Raw genomic sequence first — 18458 nt, 5'->3', positions numbered from 1 at the left:
TTCCAGCTGACCGCATTCTCCAGGAATCCTTAGAAGCTGGGCTCTTGTTAAACACAGGAAAATCAGGAAGTTTAAGTAGTTCAAATGAATATAAAGGTTTATTGCAAGCTTATGCTCTCTACAAGAATCTGAACTACTAACAGTCAAAGCAAATAGGCAGTAGGTAAGAATCAATGGAATTCAAGGCGGGCTGGACTTAGATCTCTTGTGGATGTGAAGGGACTTGAGATTGATGATGTGTCTGACCACTCCCTCGGATTCAGCCAAGTCATCTCCTACAGCTCTGTTGCTGTGCTTTCTAAGATCAACAGAAGAGTATTCCTATAAAAAAAGCATCTCTGGGAAATTGATAGGGAAATTGATCTGCCATGCAGCCTGCATTTAAAAATAAATAAATACAGAAATAAACTCTTCCACTTCAAGCGATGGCCTACATCCTGCCTTCTTTAGTTTGGGCTTGCAATGGCGAATTGACCGAGGTTCGTTGGCAGTGGAGAGTTGGGTACAACGAGTTGTCCCATTCGGCTCTGGTGGCTTACAACAGTAAAAATGAAAAAAAAAGATTAAAAAATATAAATATAACAATAGCAAAAGAATAAAACAGTAAAAATAAACAGTGGAAGTACCATCATAGCAACCATGGTGGTTAGAATGCAGTATCGCAGGTTAATTCTGCTGACTGCTAGGGGTTTGATCCTCACCAGCTCAAGATTGAGTTAGCCTTTCATCCATTCAAAGTCAGTAAAATGAGGACCCAGATTGTTGGGGGTAATATGCTGACTCTGTAAACTGCTTAGAGAGAGAGCTGTAAAGCATGGTGAAGTGGTATATAAGTCTAGGTGCTATTGCTATATGAAATTAAAATGATGAGCAGGAAGGGAGCAGGAAGGCCAGAGGAGGGGAGGGGAAGGCTCAGCTAGTTAGCCCAGCAGCTACTTCCCCACTCCAGGGGAAGGTTACTGCAAAATTCCCATTTCCTTCCAATCAGCTGGGAGTCGGGTGGAAGAGAATAGATGGGGGTGGGGCTGGGCCAGTCAGAGGTGGTATTTACCAGTTCTCCGAACTACTCAAAATTTCCACTACCGGTTTTCCAGAACTGGTCAGAACCTGCTGAATACCACCTGTGCAGTGGAAGTACTGTTTTAAAATGGAGAACAATTAGAACAGAAGTTAAGGCTAGAAATTAAAGAATAAAATGGTTAGAACAGTTTCTAGGAAGATGAAGAAAGAAAATATTTTTGTATATAATCTATGTTTTGTCATTAGATTTTAAGAAAACCTCAGAAAGTGGATTTTGTAACTTCCTGCTTCTGACCAGTGCTGGTTCAAAGACTAGATTGTAGGAAATCTTTTGATAGATTCCATCATCAAGAGAGGTTTTCAACATAAGCATGAATGCTCAAGCTCCCATATACAATTGATATATGATATATGATAGAGAATAGATGATAGACTATACATGCTATATATGTACACACACATATATAAACATATACATATGTGTACAGTATATGTGCGTGTGTATATATGTCTGTGTGTGTATCAATCAATCAATCAGAATAGAGCTGGAAGGGGCCTTTGAAAATATATATAATATATAGTTTATACTTAGAGTATAAACTATATGATCAAAGGCTTTAGCATAGTCAATGAAGCAAAAGTAGATGTTTTTCTCGAACTCCCTAGCTTTCTCCATGATCCAGCATATGTTGGCAATTTGATCTCTAGTTCTTCTGCCTCTCCGAAATCCTGCCTGTACTTCTGGTAGTTCTCAATCTACATACTGCTGGAGCCTAGCTTGTAGGATTTTAAGCATAACTTTACTAGCATGTGAAATGAGTGCAATGGTGCGATAGTTTGAACATTCTTTGGCATTGCCTTTCTTTGGAATTGGAATGTAAACTGACCTTTTCCAATCCTGTGGCCACTGTTAAGTTTTCCAAATTTGCTGGCAAATTGAGTATAGCACATTTATTGCATCGTCTTTTAAGATTTTGAATAGCTCAGCTGGAATACTATCTCCTCCACTAGCTTTGTTGTTGCTCAGATTTCCTAAGGCACATTTGACTTCACATTCTAGGATGTCTGGCTAGCGGTCAGTGACCACCCCATTGTGGTTATCAGGGATGTTAAGCTCGTTCTTGTAGAGTTCTTCTGTGTAATTTTGCCACCTGTTCTTAATCTCTTCTGCCTCTGTTAGGTCCCTGCCATTTTGGTCCTTTATCATGCCCATCTTTCCATGAAACATTCCCTTCATATCTCCAATTTTCTTGAAGAGATCTCTGGTCCTCCCTATTCTATTGTTTTCTTCTATTTCTTTGCACTGTTCATTTAAGAAGGCATTCTTATCTCTTCTAGCTATTCTCTGGAATTCAGCATTCAACTGGGTGTATCTTTCTCCTTCTCCCTTGCCTTTCACTTCCCTTCTTTCCTCAGCTATTTGCAAAGCTTCCTCAGATAGCCATTTTGCTTTTTTGCCTTTCTTTTTCTTTGAGATGGTTTTAGTTGCTACCTCTTGTACAATGTTGCGAACCTCCGTCCATAGTTCCTCAGGCACTCTGTCTATCAGATCTAATTCCTTAATTGTATTTGTCATCTCTACTGTATATTCATCAGGGATATGATTTAGTTCATACCTGAGTGGCCTAGTGCTTTCCCCTACTTTCTTTCATTTAAGCCTATAGAGCCTTGGTAGTACAGTGGTCTAAGGCACCCTGTTATTAAGCTGGTTATTAAGACCAGCTGCCTGCAATTACTGCAGGTTCGAATCTCGTCAAGGCTCAAGGTTGACTCAGCCTTCCATCCTTTCTAAGGTAGGTAAATTGAGGACCCAGTTGTGGGGGCAATAAGCTGATTTTGTATAAATATACAAAAGGATGAAGGCTATTGCTTAGCGCATTGTAAGCCGCCCTGAGTCTCTGGAGAAGGGTGGCATATAAATCAAATTTAAAAAAAAAAGCCTAAATTTTGCAAGGGGAAGCTCATAATCTGAGCCACAGTCAGCTCCATCTTTGGCTGCAGAGCACATAGTCAATCTGATTTCTGTGTTGACCATCTGGTGATGTCCATGTGTAGAGTTGTCTCTTGGGTTGTTGGAAAAGAGTTTTTGGTATGACCATCATTTTCTCTTGACAAAATTCTATCAGCCTGTGCCCTGCTTCATTTTGTTCTCCAAGGCCAAATTTGCCTGTTATTCCAGTTATCTTTTGGCTTCCTACTTAACATTCCGTTCTCAGGTAGGTGGCCACAAAGGACACCAAAACACTGCAGAAGACTAGCATGCTGAAGGTGATCAACTTGGCTTCATGATTTATGAATAAACAAATAGACTTTTGGTTTTTTAATTGCTCTTTTATTTCATTTCTTTACATCATTTGTAATGAAAATATTCATTACAAATGATAGTCCATTACATTTATCTATCACTGTGATTTCTACCTATCTATTCCTACAAGGCTACCTAGTTGGGTTAATATATCATCTCATGGTACTTTGCAATTACTAAATAGAGAATAGAAAAAAAGAATTCTATAAAGTCATTTATATTTTATTTCAACATCATTTGTTCTTTTGTATTCAGATCTGGCTTGAGCACAATGATGTAGCACTTGGGGATAAAGATGCAGCCCAGCAGGCCAGCACTCGAAGCCAAGATGGAGAAGACCTGCACGGCCACCATATACTTCCCCTTGGTGCTCAGGTAAGCAGGCACAAAGGACACCCAAACACTGCAGAAGACCAGCATGCTGAAGGTGATCAACTTGGCTTCATTAAAAGCTCCAGGTAGATTCCTGGCCAGGAAAGCCACTGTGAAACAGACAGTAGCCAGAAAAGCCATGTACCCAAGGGCGGAGTAGAACATGGTGACACTGCCTTCATTGCACTGTATGATGATCTCTCTAGGTTGGGAGTGCATGTCAGCATCAGGAAATGGAGGAAAGATGCTCAACCAGATGGTGCAGATGACAACTTGGAGACCAGAGCAAGAAAGGATGATGGTATTAGCAAAGCTCTTCCCCAGCCATCTTTGCATTTTATTCCCTGGTTTTGTGGCCAAGAAAGCAAATACCACTGTGATTGTTTTGGCCAAGATTGAAGAAATGGCTATTGTGAAGATGACACTGAAAGCTGTTTGTCGGAGGAGGCAGGTCACTCTCTGTGGATGGCCAATAAAGAAGAAAGTGGTCGATATGGAAAGCATGAGGGAGACCAGGAGGATGTAAGAAAGGTCCCGGTTGTTGGCTTTGACAATTGGTGTTTCCAGGAATTTAATGAAGATCCCCAAGACAAAGCCTGTGGTTAAAGAGAGGAACAAGGCAATGGAAGTCAGGATGATCCCCAGATTTTCCTTATAAGAAAGGTAGTTTATAATTTTTGGAATACAGTGATCCCGATTGCTGTTTGGGTGTTGATCTTCTGGACATTTGGCACATTTTTCTGCATCTGAAAAAGAACAAGAGTAGAATCTACCATAAAACATGTCCTTCAATGAAATGCATTTTATGGGTGAAACTATTATTGGTGTGAATGATTTTGTGTGGATGAAGTCAATATGTTTCTTCATTTTCTTCCAGCTAAGAGTTCTTAATGCTGTAATTCTTTTCTTTTTTTTAATGTCGTAATTTAATCTGTGAATTTGTTGAGAGAGAAGGAGGGAGGGAGGGAGATTTTGGTTTTACACTGCTGGACCTGTTGAAAATTGAAGTTCAGCCTTTTATCAGTGCTTCAGACAATGAAGGAGCCAGCCCCCTTTCTACAATGGAATAAAGTACTTCTGTCAGCAGAAGTGAAAAACACTACTTTTTCCATGCAACATACAAAGGTAGTTGGAGCTGCTTTTCGGGATGAGCTGGATGTGGAGTGAGGATATCAAATGGTGTTCCTGCATTTTGCTTGTCTAGGGCTCAGTGTCCAAATCTTTCAAGTTCCTTCTGGATCTTGAGCCTCTGTTTCATTGAAAGTTTCATTGTAAATGATAAAGAACAAGAGATGCCACATCTTTCATGATAGTCAAGCCTCACTTGTACTGTATCATTTAATGTCCCACTTCAGTAGGACATTAAATGATTTTTCCATATGAAAAAAATCTATGAAATAAATTTATAATTTATGAAGATATTTTTTTTAAAAAGCCAAGTCTTTCAAAATGCACTTTCATGGGTCAGGGTATCTGGTCCTCCTGAAAGTCTGCTTTTTCTTCTTCTGTCACCCACCTTCCATGGTGGAGATGGTTCCTTCTGCACAAAGATGACAGTTGTAGCAGCAGATGGGCTTCCCCTCCTGAGCCACCTTCATGAATCCCTGAGGACAACTTTCCACACACCTGGAAGGAGGCAGGGGCTGAAAAGAGAGAGGAAAGGAACACTGAAAATGAGCTTATTTTGGAAAGATAGCAAAGGAAGAAGGGTTTGGGAATCTACATTTCAAGGCTTAGCTTTACTAAGTGTGAAGCCTTTGAACAACCTGGAACTCATCAAACCTCTTGTTGTTCTCCTATTTATTTTCTCTTGTAATTTTTCCCACAGTACAAATTTACTTTAAATTTTCTATTTGAATACTCAAGGGAAATTTGGAGGGATTCTCTGGCTTGGTGAAACGAATCATGTTGCCTTGTGATTTAATTCACAGATAAACAATTCACTGGAATAGTTAAGGAACATATTTCTCATGGATCATTGAACCAAAGTTGTTGACTGCTTTGGAAAATAGAGATGACATCTGCAAATGGTGACCACTGTGAGGATTGTACTTGCCAATCTCTTGAAAGGCAATGAGATGACGGCTGTTGAAGGATGGATTTTAAAATTGAATTAGCAGAGATGGTGAAATTATTTACTTTGATGAGAGACAACGGACTAGTTAGCTTAACTGGGGACTTTCTACATGTTAAATACAATAACAGATGGTTAACAGAGGGATTTGAAAATTATTGTAATATTTGTGCTAACCTATTGACTGTTTTTTATTATCTTTTACATATATATTATGATCAGATGTTGGATCAATTTGAATATCGGATAAATATTCCCTCACCTGGAATATCTGTTTATTTAATATAGTATTTTTGTTAAATAGGGATAGGAAAGCTTACAATTTTCATAGACACATTATGTAAAGGGGAGGAGAATTTATCAGTTGTTTTTTTTCAGCATCTAGCTGGGATAGCAATAACACTGAGACTTATATACTGCTTTACAAAGCTTTTACAGCCCTCTCTAAGCAGTTTACAGAGTCATCATATTGCCCCCAACAATCTGGGTCCTCATTTTACCAACTTCGGAAGGATTGGAAGGCTGTCATCTTTGGGATGGATTCTTTATGTTTAATGTTAAATTTATTTGATGTTAGGGTCATTCCCCCCCGTTTTCTACACATTTTTTGTTGTAGTAGTAGCATTAGTGTTAGATGTATGTCTTTCTGTTTTTCCATTTTGCATTTTATTCTTCTTGATAAAACAAAATAAATATACATATATATATAATAGGAAAGTTATTTCTGTCCCTGCCCCAACAGTGGAATCCTCTTGGTAAGACTTTAAAAAAGAGCTGAATGAAGTCATTTCCCCCACCTTCTTCAACAGTTCCATCTTTGGAAGAGCTGTTTCCTTGATTGTAAACTTCACATCCAAGAATCCCGGTCTTTCTAGATCCCCAAATATTACTCTGCTGACAGACTTATTAGCTAATATCATCCAATTTATCATGGCAAGGTCTGCTACCAGCTCTCCTTTCTCATTCAAATATACCCCATTGATGCAATTATTATAAAACTGAGAAGTTTGAAGGAAAGAATGAAGCTGGAATAGAAGAGAAAATGAGTGATGTTTAGAAAGAACTCTCTACAACAAGGATCCTTACATTTGCACACAGGAATGAAGCAAATATACTGAGGAACACAGAATAAAAACTATGAAAAATATCCCAAGAAACTTGCAATTCCTTTCAAAACCAGTAGGGTGAACAGATATGCTTTGTCTCTTCCTGTTCATAATTCTCACGGCTGAGTTTGGGAAACCAATGGGAAATCTAGCAAAGGAGGTTTAGGTTAGGTTTAGGTTTATTTGATTTGTATACCGCCCTACTCCCGAAGGACTCAGGGCGGTGAACAGCCAACAATAAAATACATAAATACACAAAATTTAAAAACCCGATAAAATCAAATTAAATTATTTGGCCCAGACAAATTAAAATGCCCCAATAATTTAAAAACAGATTAAAATTTACGTATTTAAAAAGGGAAGAGATCAGGCCAAGCCCGCTTGATGGAATAAAAAGGTTTTCACAGCACGGCGGAAGGAGCGCAGATCCGGGATCCTCCGTATCTCCGGGGGGAGCTCATTCCAGATGGTAGGTGCCCCCACAGAGAAGGCTCTCCCCCTAGGGGCCGCCAGTCGACACTGTTTGGCTGACGGCACCCGGAGGAGTCCCTCTCTATGAGAGCGTACTGGCCGGTGGGAGGCTATTGGTGGTAGTAGGCGGTCCCGTAAATAACCAGGCCCTAAGCCATGGAGCGCTTTAAAGGTGGTAACCAAAACCTTGAAGCGCACCCGGAAGACCACCGGGAGCCAGTGCAGCTCGCGCAGGAGAGGTGTTACATGGGAGCGCCATGTCGCTCCCATTACCACCCGCGCGGCCGTACTCTGCGCCAGTTGGAGCCTCCGGGTGCTCCTCAAGGGGAGCCCCATGTAGAGAGCATTACAATAGTCCAGGCGGGAGGTGACGAGGGCATGAGTGACCGTGCGTAACGAGTCCCGATCCAGAAAGGGACGCAACTGGCGAATCAGGCGGACCTGATAAAAAATCCTCCCGGTCACGGCCGTCAAGTGCTCTTCTAAAGACAGCCGTGAATCCAGGAGGACGCCCAAGTTGCGAGCCCTCTCCGTGGGGGCCAGTGATTCGCCCCCAATAGTCAGTGATGGTGTCAACTGGCTATATCGGGACGTCGGAAACCACAGCCACTCGGTCTTGGATGGGTTGAGCCTGAGCCTGTTCCTCCCCATCCAGATCCGTACGGCCTCCAGGCACCGGGACATCACTTCAAGGGCATCGTTGGGGTGATCCGGGGTGGAGATGTACAGCTGGGTGTCGTCAGCGTACTGATGGTACTCCATCCCGAAACCACGGATGATCTCGCCCAGCGGCTTCACATAAATGTTGAACAGGAGAGGTGAGAGGACCGACCCTTGCGGCACCCCACATATGAGGGGCCTCGGGGTCGACCTCTGTCCCCCTGTCAACACAGACTGCGACCGGTCAGAGAGAAAAGAGGAGAACCACCGCAACACAGTGCCTCCCACCCCTAACTCTTCCAACCGGTGCAGCATGATACCATGGTCGATGGTATCAAAAGCCGCTGAGAGATCTAACAGGACCAGGACAGAGGAGCACCCCCTGTCCCGAGCCCTCCAGAGATCATCAACCAACGCGACCAATGCAGTTTCCGTGCTGTACCCGGGCCTGAAGCCCAACTGGAACGGATCCAGATACGTCGTTTCATCCAGGTGCTGGGGGAGCTGTTGCGCAACCACACTCTCAACAACCTTCGCCACAAAATGAAGGTTGGAGACCGGATGATAATTTACCAACATTGCCGGGTCCAGGGAAGGCTTCTTGAGGAGAGGCCTCACCACCGCCTCTTTCAAGGCGGCAGGAAAGACACCCTCACCCAGCGAAGCATTTATAATCCCCTGGAACCAGCCTCGTGTCACCTCCCGAGAAGCCAGCACTAACCAGAGGGACACGGGTCCAATAAACAAGTGGTCGCGTTCAGTCTACCCAGAATCCTGTCCATGTCCTCAGGGGTCACAGGATCAAACTCATCCCAGATAACATTCTCAAGACCTGCCCCAGTCCCTCCCCCTGAGACTATCCAGTCGGAGTCCAGATCTTCCCAAATCTGAGCGATTTTGTCATACAGATATTGAACAAAATCCTCGGCTCTACCCTCTAAGGGGTCCTCCCGCGCTTCCTGGTGGAGCAGGGAGCGGGTCACCCTAAACAGGGCGGCCGGGCGATTATCTGATGACGTAATAAGAGCAGCAAAATAGCTACATTTCGCTGCTTTTATCGCCACTAGGTAATTCCTAATATGAGATCTTACCAGTGTCCGGTCAGATTCAGAACGGCTGGCCCTCCAACTACTCTCTAGGCGTCTTTTCCGGCGCTTCAACTCCCTCAGCTCCTCAGTGAACCAAGGAGCTAAATGAGATCGGCGCTGGGTCAGAGGCCGCAAAGGCACGACCCGATCCAGAGCTCCAGCGGCCGCCCTATCCCAGGCGGCTGCTAGGTCTCCAGTCGAGGCGTGTGCCAGATCCTCAGGGAATGGCCCAAGCTCCATCTGGAACATATCCGGTTCCATCAGGCGCCTGGGGCGGAACTATCTTACCGGCTTCGCCTCCCTGCGGCGGGGTGTAGCGGTTCGAAGGTCGAGACGAAGGAGAGAGTGATCAGACCATGACAAGGGCTCGGTGACTATATCTCCTATCTCGAGATCACTCAACCACTGTCCAGAGACAAAAACCAGATCCAGCGTGTTTCCCCCCGTGTGGGTAGGGCCATGAATTAACTGGGTCAGGTCCATGGCTGTCATGGAAGCCATGAACTCCCGAGCCACCTCAGATGCCTCACCAACGGACGGCAACTTGAAATCCCCCATGACCATAAGCCTAGGGGTCTCAACCGCCACCGTGGCGATGACACTGAGTAGCTCGGGCAGGGCTGCTGCCACATGGCAGGGAGCCAGGTATGTGATCAGCAAACCCAGCTGAACCCCGTGGCCCCATTTCACAAGGAGGGATTCACAGCCGGCCGTCTGAGGAACAGTGGCCTCCCTCGGTCTCAGACCTTCGTTAATAATAACCGCTACCCCCCCGCCCCTATCCTGCAACCTCGGCTGATGGAATGCGCGGAAACCTGGTGGGCACATTTCAACAAGAGGGACCCCCCCCTCTTGGCCCAACCAGGTTTCCGTAATACCTGCCAGGTCCGCTCCCCCCTCCTGAACAAGATCACAAATGAGGGGGGCTTTATTTACTACAGACCTGGCATTGCATAACATCAGACGGAGGCCAGGGCCCTGAGGGTCTGTGCAACCTGGAAAACGAGTGGAGCTTTGGGGGCCGGAGCGCGCCACCGCTCGAAGACAGCGGGCGCGCGCTCCCCTAACACGATATGGCCCCCTGCTCCCGCCATATCTACCCCTCCCACCCACAGTACTGATGGTAAAAACCTTATCTGGATGAACTTTATCCCCCCTCTTGACCCCGGGCCCCCCACCCCCCATGCCATGCTCACAGCCTTACCTGGCCCTCCCCTTAGTGGGTTATCCCCCATACCCACGGCCTTACTTCTGATCCAACCCTCCCCCCCCGGAACCCCTTAAGACATTTGCTAAAACTTTATATAAAAAACCCCTCAATCCCCTCTTCGTGACATGCCAGGAGACATGCAGATGTGCTACTGGGGTCCAAATTTAAAACCCTAAAGAAAATGTGCACAAGCACACAGAAAAACATCTGCCACTGAAGCCAAAATGAAATAGAATTTCCTGCAAAGAACCAATACCGTAAACAACAGATTTCCAGATCAATGGACAGCACATTATGAGAAGCATCTTGGCTTGCTTTGAGGATTACTATGGGTGCCTTTCTTCTATTAGTATGTTATCCTTATTAAATTCATTGAGGTAGTAGTTGGGTCACTTGGCATGGAGGATAGACCTCGGATCTTCACTGTAAAGGATTGTTTATTTTACCAGTTAAGGTCACCTGCTTGCAGTTTTATGGAACATTCTTCATTCTCGGTTCTTCTATACTTATTCCCAGTCCAACCCTTTACCTTCAGATCCTTTACCTTCACTATTCTCCAAAGTACCAGAGGGCAGGACAAGAAGCAATGGGTGGAAACTAATTAAGGAGAGAAGCAACCCAGAACTAAGGAGAAATTTCCTGACAGTTAGAACAATTAATCAGTGGAACAACTTGCCTGCAGAAGTTGTGAATGCTCCAACACTGGAAGTTTTTAAGAAGATGTTGGATAACCATTTGTCTGAAGTGGTGTAGGGTTTCCTGCCTAAGCAGAGGGTTGGACTAGATGACCTCCAATGTCTCTTCCAACTCTGTTATTCTATTCTAGATTGCCTCTTTGACCCCCTCTTTCAAACCATTGGACAGCCATGACCTGAATGACTGAGAATCTCCATAGACATCTGGGGCAAACGCTACCTTAGGGCAGAGTGGTAGTACAAAGAAAGAGGGGGTCAGAAGGACAGGTAATCCTCAACTTACAACAGTTCACTTAGTGACCATTCACAGTTACAATGGCACTGAAAGAAATGACTTATGACCATTTTTCACACTTCTGGCCATTGAAGCATCCCCTGTACTACCTGGTCATGTGATTTACATTCAGATGCTTGACAACTGACTCATATTTATGACGGTTGCAGTGTCCTGAGTTCTTGGGATCACCTTTTACCATTTTCTAACAAGCAAAGTCAATGGGGAAGCCAGATTCACAACAACTGTATGACTAATTTAACAACTGCAGCGATTCACTTAACAAATATGAGCAAGAGGACTTCCGGTTTGGCATCGCAGTGATGCAGTCAGGGAAATAGTTCTGATGAGCCCCGCGAAAACCCCGACTGACGAACAGCTGCCGATGGGTCTTCGGACTGAACTCATCCTGCAGGGATGGGGGAGAGGTGCCTTGGACGGCTGAGAGGAAAGGCAAGTTCCTCGGAAGCCAGAGGGAACCCTCTGAGTCAGCAGCGGGGGGCGGCAGCCATGGCAGCTGCCATGAAGCCACAACAAGCCGAGAAAAGAATTGTGCAGGAGGAAAGAAGAAAGAACAAGGTACTTCGAAGCTGGGTGAGTGACACCAACCCTGGCGGGAAGCAACACTTGAGTATGAACTTTTATCAATAAGACCCCCAGCTTCAAATAGCAGCTGTAGATTTGTGGGGCATGAAGATCTGACAAAGTAATAAGAGGAAACAAAGACCCATTAAGAAATTTGCTTTGGTAAAGGCTGACTTGGTAGAATTGATTATTAATATACTAGAAAATTGGGTTTTTCTTTAAATTGGAATTGATTTGATTCTTGTAAAAAGAAACAGAAAAAAGTAAAAAGTGATAATTATGGACTTAACACCTTTAAAAGTTAAAAGAAAAGAGATAAATGGATGGTTACATAATGGATACAAAATGGAGATTGCTGTGACTAAGTGAAAGTGTGGATTGTGGAAACTCACCTTCTGTTTGAAAAAGAAATATTTTGACTTGCTATTTAGTTTGGATTTTTGAAAATAACTATGGACTTTTGGATTTTGGAGATTCCTATTCTGGCTATGGGTGATTTGATAAATAAAGAAGAAATATAATGGAACTATTAAAATCAAAACTAATTGGTGCAGGAACAAAAGAAGTGGCTCAGGAACAAAAGAAGGGAAGGATGGACTTTATATGGAACAGATGTTACAAAAGAATTAAAGTGATTTATAGAGTTTTAAACATGGAAACATGGATTTTGAAGTGGAATGCTTATGGACAGATAGGAAAATGAAGAAATAAAATAGAAAAAATTAAAAATGTGATGTTTAAATGTTCAAATGTTTAAATGATTTTTAAATATAAACAGGAGGTGCTTATAGAATAATAAAGATGGAGAATAACAGAAGGTAATTAAAATAAAAAATTGATGCAAAGGTGGTAAAAAATGAGATCTTTATAAAAATACAAGAGTATATATTAATACGAGATAAACCTAAGTTTTCTTAGGTTTCTCTCATAATCTAAGAGAACAAGAAGAGAATATGTCTGATATAATATGTTTTAATTTTAAATTGTAAACAAAGTTGAGAATGATAAATATGATTAAATTTGAATGATTAATGTATTATTGGATGATAAAACAAGATATACAATTGTGATTGAATTCAATGTATGCTAGAAATATTAAGAAATATGGTGGGAGTCATTCTGGAAGAGTATGTTAGGAAAAAGTTAAATAACAGATTAAATATATTGAAAAGAAAACAGTTAAAATAAGATATGCTGGATATCAGCCAAACAAGAATTGGAGAGGTGGAGGAGAATATGCTGGAAATCAGCCAAAACAAAATATGCTAGAAATCAGCGAAACAACAGTTGGAGGTATGGAGGAGAATACACTGGAAATCAGCCAAAACAAAACATGCTGGAAATCAGCCAAACAATATTTGGAGGTATGGAAGAGAATATTCTGGAAATCAGCCAAAACAAAATATGCTGGAAATCAGCCAAAAAATAGGTGGAGATATGGAGGAGATTATGCTGGAAATCAGCCAAACAAATAGTTGGAGATATAGAGGAGAATATATTGGATAATCCCTAAAATAATACGGGATGAAAAAGAATATGTTGAAAGATAACTAAAATGAAGTGAAACGAGTGTGAGATAAATCTGTGTAAATTGAAATGTATATTAAATGACAAATTAAAAAAAAAGAATTAAGTGTAATTGTTAAAGTCTAAGACTTAAAGATTTGTTGAAATGGGTCTAGAGATTAAGGAATATAGATAAAATTTTGATTTATAAATTGAAATAAAAATAGAGTTGTACATATTTGGGAATTAAGATTTGTGGTGATAAAATGTAAGGTAAATATTTAGATCAAGATGTTAGAACATTTTTAAAATTTGTGTTTTTGATTTTTATGTTAAAAGATGCAAGGGAGGGAATTAAGCTAGATAGAATTTTGCTTGATAATTGGATGTAAAAAATGAGTAGAGTTTATTTGGAAATTAAGGTTTTGGTAATACAACAGACTGGTTTAGAATAAGATGTTAGAATTTGTGTTAAAAATCTGAGTTTTGATTTTTAATTTTAAAAGATGTAATGGGGAAATTGGGAATAGAGCTTGCTAAAGGAATGTAAGTGATTGTACCTATCTATGACCGGATCAAGACTTCGTTCTTAAATGATTTATTTTATGTTTATGTTTGGAAAAAACAATAAAAATATTTTTCAAAAAACAAACAAACAAATGTGAGCAAGAAAAGTCATAAAATGGGGCAACATAAAGTTTGGGCTCAATTGTGGTCATAAGTCGAGGACTACCTGTATTAGATGTCCTAAGTCAGGCAATACTTTTTGTTAGACTGTGTTGGCCACATTAGTATTCTTGTAAAAAAAAAAAGTCAAAGGAAAAAATAGAAATATATATATTCATTAAGAAGGTGTTAAGAAAGAATATACTGCAAGAGAAATGAGCTGAGTGAAACAGATGCAAAAGGGAGAGCAAGAAATTGAAACAAAATACCTGCCATGACTTCAATATTGGAGTTTTCAGCTTTTTATCATCTTTGAATATTGTCCTCCTGGATCTGGATCTGGATAAATAAGCTGCATTCAAGGCTCGTGCCACAGCCCAAATTGTGTTGTAAATGAAATAGTTATCCAGAGTCAGGATCTGGTCAATCTCCTCTTTCCTCATTGCCTCCAGTTCTTTTTTCTGTCTACACCGTTGAAAATCTTTCACCGAAAAGGCATCCTTGGTGTAGGAACACAGGAAGGTGTTCCTTGCGAAGCGTCTTGCAGAAAAATACAACTTCCAAAATGTACGATAGTCTAGCAGTTTAATGTTGCTCATCAGAAAGGAAAAAGTGCTATGGATGTATCGAAGGGGAAAGTCCTCTTCCATCAAATAAATAGTGAAGTCCCAGCGGATGGTGGTGAGCAGGACTTTTCCTCTAAGTGATTCAGTAAAGGATTCATAGATCATAATTAAAATATCAAATCCTGTTTTGATTGAAGTATAGTCTGCATTGAAAATAAAGATGTTGACTTTTCTCCAATTGTGGAATGACTCATAATTTAAAATCAGGTTCTGAAACGTTCTGGGAAAGGTCTGAAATAAAACTGGACAAATGCCATTCCGTATCAGCATGGCAGTCAAGGTCCTCATGAAACTTTGTCCATTCTCAGTGTCTGGAGCAATCAGACCAACCAAGGTCCACCTGAAATGGAGAAGCAGTTTGACCATCCCTGGGTATAAGGTCCCTTCAGCAGGGAGCACTGAGTAAAAGAAAGGAAACTGAGTTTTGTCACTCAAAATCTGGGAAAAATAACTGTAGCTGATCTAAAAAGGACAAAAAGGGAGATGCTATTTTATTTGAGACCCATCAATCCAAACATCTGGTCCTAATGAAAAAAATTATTCTACTCCCTGCAATGAAGAAGCTTTTGTAGGGCCATGTCTGGTCATTATGGTCTTTCATTGCTTTCTACTCACTTCAGTGGAGTATTGTGTTCTTGTATACAGGTACAGAGATACACAGTATGGAAATTTGCCAGGAAGGAGATGTGTCTGCTTGGATTATTCTCTCCCGCTAGATAGAACCTTCATAATGAGAAGAGAAGAGAAGAGAAGAGAAGAGAAGAGAGGAGAGGAGAGGAGAGGAGAGGAGAGGAGAGGAGAGGAGAGGAGAGGAGAGAAGAGAAGAGAAGAGAAGAGAAGAGAAGAGAAGAGAAGAGAAGAGAAGAGAAGAGAAGAGAAGAGAAGAGAAGGGTAGAAACGAAACAAAACGAAATGAAATGAAACAGAGTTGGAAGGGATATTGGAGGTCTTCTAGTCCAACCCCCTGCATAGGCAGGAAACCTTATACCATTTCAGACAAATGGTTATCCAATCTCTTCTTAAAAACTTCCAGTGTTGGAGCATTCACAACTTCTGGAGGCAAGTTGTTCCACTGATTAATTGTTCTAACTCTCAGGAAATTTCTCCTTAGTTCTAAGTTGCTTCTCTCCTTGATTAGTTTCCACCCATTGCTTCTTGTCCTGTCCGTCAGGTGCTTTGGAGAATAGTTTGACTCCCTCTTCTTTGTAGCAGCTCCTGAGATATTGGAACATTGCTATCATGTCTCCCCTAGTCCTTCTTTTCATTAAACTAGACATACCCAGTTCCTGCAACTCTTCTCTATATGTTTTAGCCTCCAGTCCCTTAATCATCTTTGTTCCTCTTCTCTGCACTCTAATAATAATAATTAATTAACTAATCCTTAATTCATACAATTCAGATGATAAAACTTTGTTCTTCATTTATAGCAGAGGATAGTTGAAAGTTGACTAAAATTGTCTTCTCAGCAAAGACACACCTGTGGGATTTTGTAGGTGCCCAACATGGTTGAAATCTGGTTGGAGATGCCAGTCTCTGCCCCTTCAAGGACGGCCATGGTGTTTCTCTGCCTTCCACAGCTGTAGTTGGGAACATTGGCCTCCCCATCTGAAAGCAGGTCCAGCAAAACCTCTGAAGTCATTTGTACCCTGAAATAATTTTCATAGATATTATAACCCAGCGTGATATTGGATGAAGTTTTGGGATTCTGGTTGATCTCTTGGATGGCAAAGAAGAAGGATAACATTTTTGAATATTCTGAATCTGTCATCCTGAAAGTGTGAATGTATTAGGACATAATCCAATATATTAGAACCCATAATCCAATTTACAATCTTTTTTATAACAATATTTTCAATGCAGCTTGGCTGGAAATTTTGGGGTATTTCATTATATATTTGGATGGATTGTTTCAAATCTCGAAAGAACTGATGTATTTTTTATTATTATTATTATTATTATTATTATTATTATTATTATTATTATTATGCCGCCCACTCTCCGAGAACTCTGGGTGGCTTACACCAAAGACAGTATACTAAATAGCATATTGGCCCCAACAATCTGGGTCCTCATTTTACCCACCTCGGAAGGATGGAAGGCTGAGTCAACCTTGAGCCAGTGAGATTTGATCTGCTGATCTGCTGAACTAGCAGTCAGCTGAAGTAGCTGCAGTACAGCACTCTAACCACTGCGCCACCTCGACTCTTATTTGAAGAGAACTCTTGGATACTTTCAATTTATATTTTATTTTTAAAAAATTGAATGCATCTTATGTCTTAGTGAATCTAGTTATTATTAGCTTTGGTTAAATTGCTATTTATTAATAATGTTTGCATACAATAAAATGCTAATCAGAAGAAGAAAAGGAAGGAAGGAAGGAAGGAAGGAAGGAAGGAAGGAAGGAAGGAGCAAGAAACGAGAGAGAAAAAACAAAAAAATCCTAATTTTTAGCAACCGTTAAGCTGTTCTTCTGTTTCAAAATCTTTAAAACAGTTTATACATTTTACTATTATATGTTCAATTCAATATAATTCCATTTTGAATTCTTTCTGTTTTTCAACCCCAATTGTCTTCTGATCTCTCTTTTACCTGTGTAGATGTGAATGAACCATTGAAAACTGTGTTTTTCTGCAAACAATTATTCTCAACTTCATCTTAATTTCTTCATCCTACTTTATTAATAAGTCTGAATTTGTTAACCATTTTTTCCTATCTGTTGTTTCTATTCTATCAAATGTTTCTTATGCTGAGACCCATAAAAGTAACTCCAGTTCTACTTATTCCACACTCTCAATGTAGCAATTTTCACATCATGATTTTTAAAATCCACATTAGCTTTAAGTTTATTCTGCCATATGCTTTGCCTTATTCTTGATGTTGTCGGTAGTTCTGTAGCTGGATTAAGATTTTAGACTGATTTTCATTTTCGTTCTCCATCCCTTTGGCTATTTATCTTCTCAAATATTGAATCATCATCAAAGAACACACAAATACACTCGTGCAATGAGCAGCTTTGACTACCAGTGATATAAAAAAGATATTGAGACTCTAGAACGAGTACAGAGAAGAGTAAGAAAGATGATTAGAGGACTAGAGTTTAAAACAGATGAAGAACTCTTTCAGAAATCGGGTATGTCTAGTTTAATGAAAAGTAGGGGCTAGGGGTGACATGATAGCACTCTTCCAATATTTGAGGGGTGCAAAGAAGAGAGGGTCAACCTATTTTCCAAAGCACCTGAAGGCAGGGCAAGAAACAAAGGATGGAAACTAATCAAGGAGCAAATCAAACTAGAATTAAGAAGAAATTTCCTATCAGTTAGAATAATTATTCGGTGGAATAACATGTCTCTAGAAGTTGTAGGTACTCCAACACTGGAGTTTTAAAGAAGAGATTGGAGAACCATTTATCTGAAATGGTAAAGGGTTTCCTGCCTGGGTAGGAGTTGGACTAAAAAACCTCCAAGATCACTTCCAACTCAGCTATTCTGTTCTGTTCTGTTCTGTTACGTTCTATTCTATTCTATTTTATTCTATTCTATGATTAATTTCTGGAGATGCTTAAATTGCCATTTCTGGAATGGAGACTTAAGTGATATTTAAATCACTGTATGATTAGAGTGCCTGGCCTCCACCTAAATTGGATTCACATATGTAAGAAAAATCCATTATGATCTGAGATTCTTTCACTTAATTTGTGAATTTTGGTATGGAATAAACATTGTGGAGGTTATTTCATTCTTTCCACAGAGAAAAATGCAACTTTTACACAATAGCCTTGACATGATAACTGTGTTTCAATA

General features: G+C 40.8%; 1 protein-coding gene across 1 annotated transcript; it reads right to left on the bottom strand.

Annotated features, from left to right (window-relative positions):
* Positions 1-3496: 3496 nt before the first annotated feature.
* LOC148115992 (vomeronasal type-2 receptor 26-like) lies at positions 3497-4480 on the bottom strand. The gene has a single exon (XM_087885349.1). The coding sequence runs from the start codon at positions 4478-4480 to the stop codon at positions 3548-3550; it is 933 nt and encodes a 310-aa protein (XP_087741475.1). The 3' UTR covers positions 3497-3547.
* Positions 4481-18458: the final 13978 nt, after the last annotated feature.

This window comes from Pantherophis guttatus, chromosome 2, assembly GCF_059756535.1.
Source record: "Pantherophis guttatus breed Tessera chromosome 2, ASM5975653v1, whole genome shotgun sequence".
NCBI classification, from domain to species: domain Eukaryota; kingdom Metazoa; phylum Chordata; class Lepidosauria; order Squamata; family Colubridae; genus Pantherophis; species Pantherophis guttatus.
The sequence above is the reverse complement of the archived record's forward strand: the minus strand, read 5'-3'. Positions and strand labels throughout refer to the sequence as shown.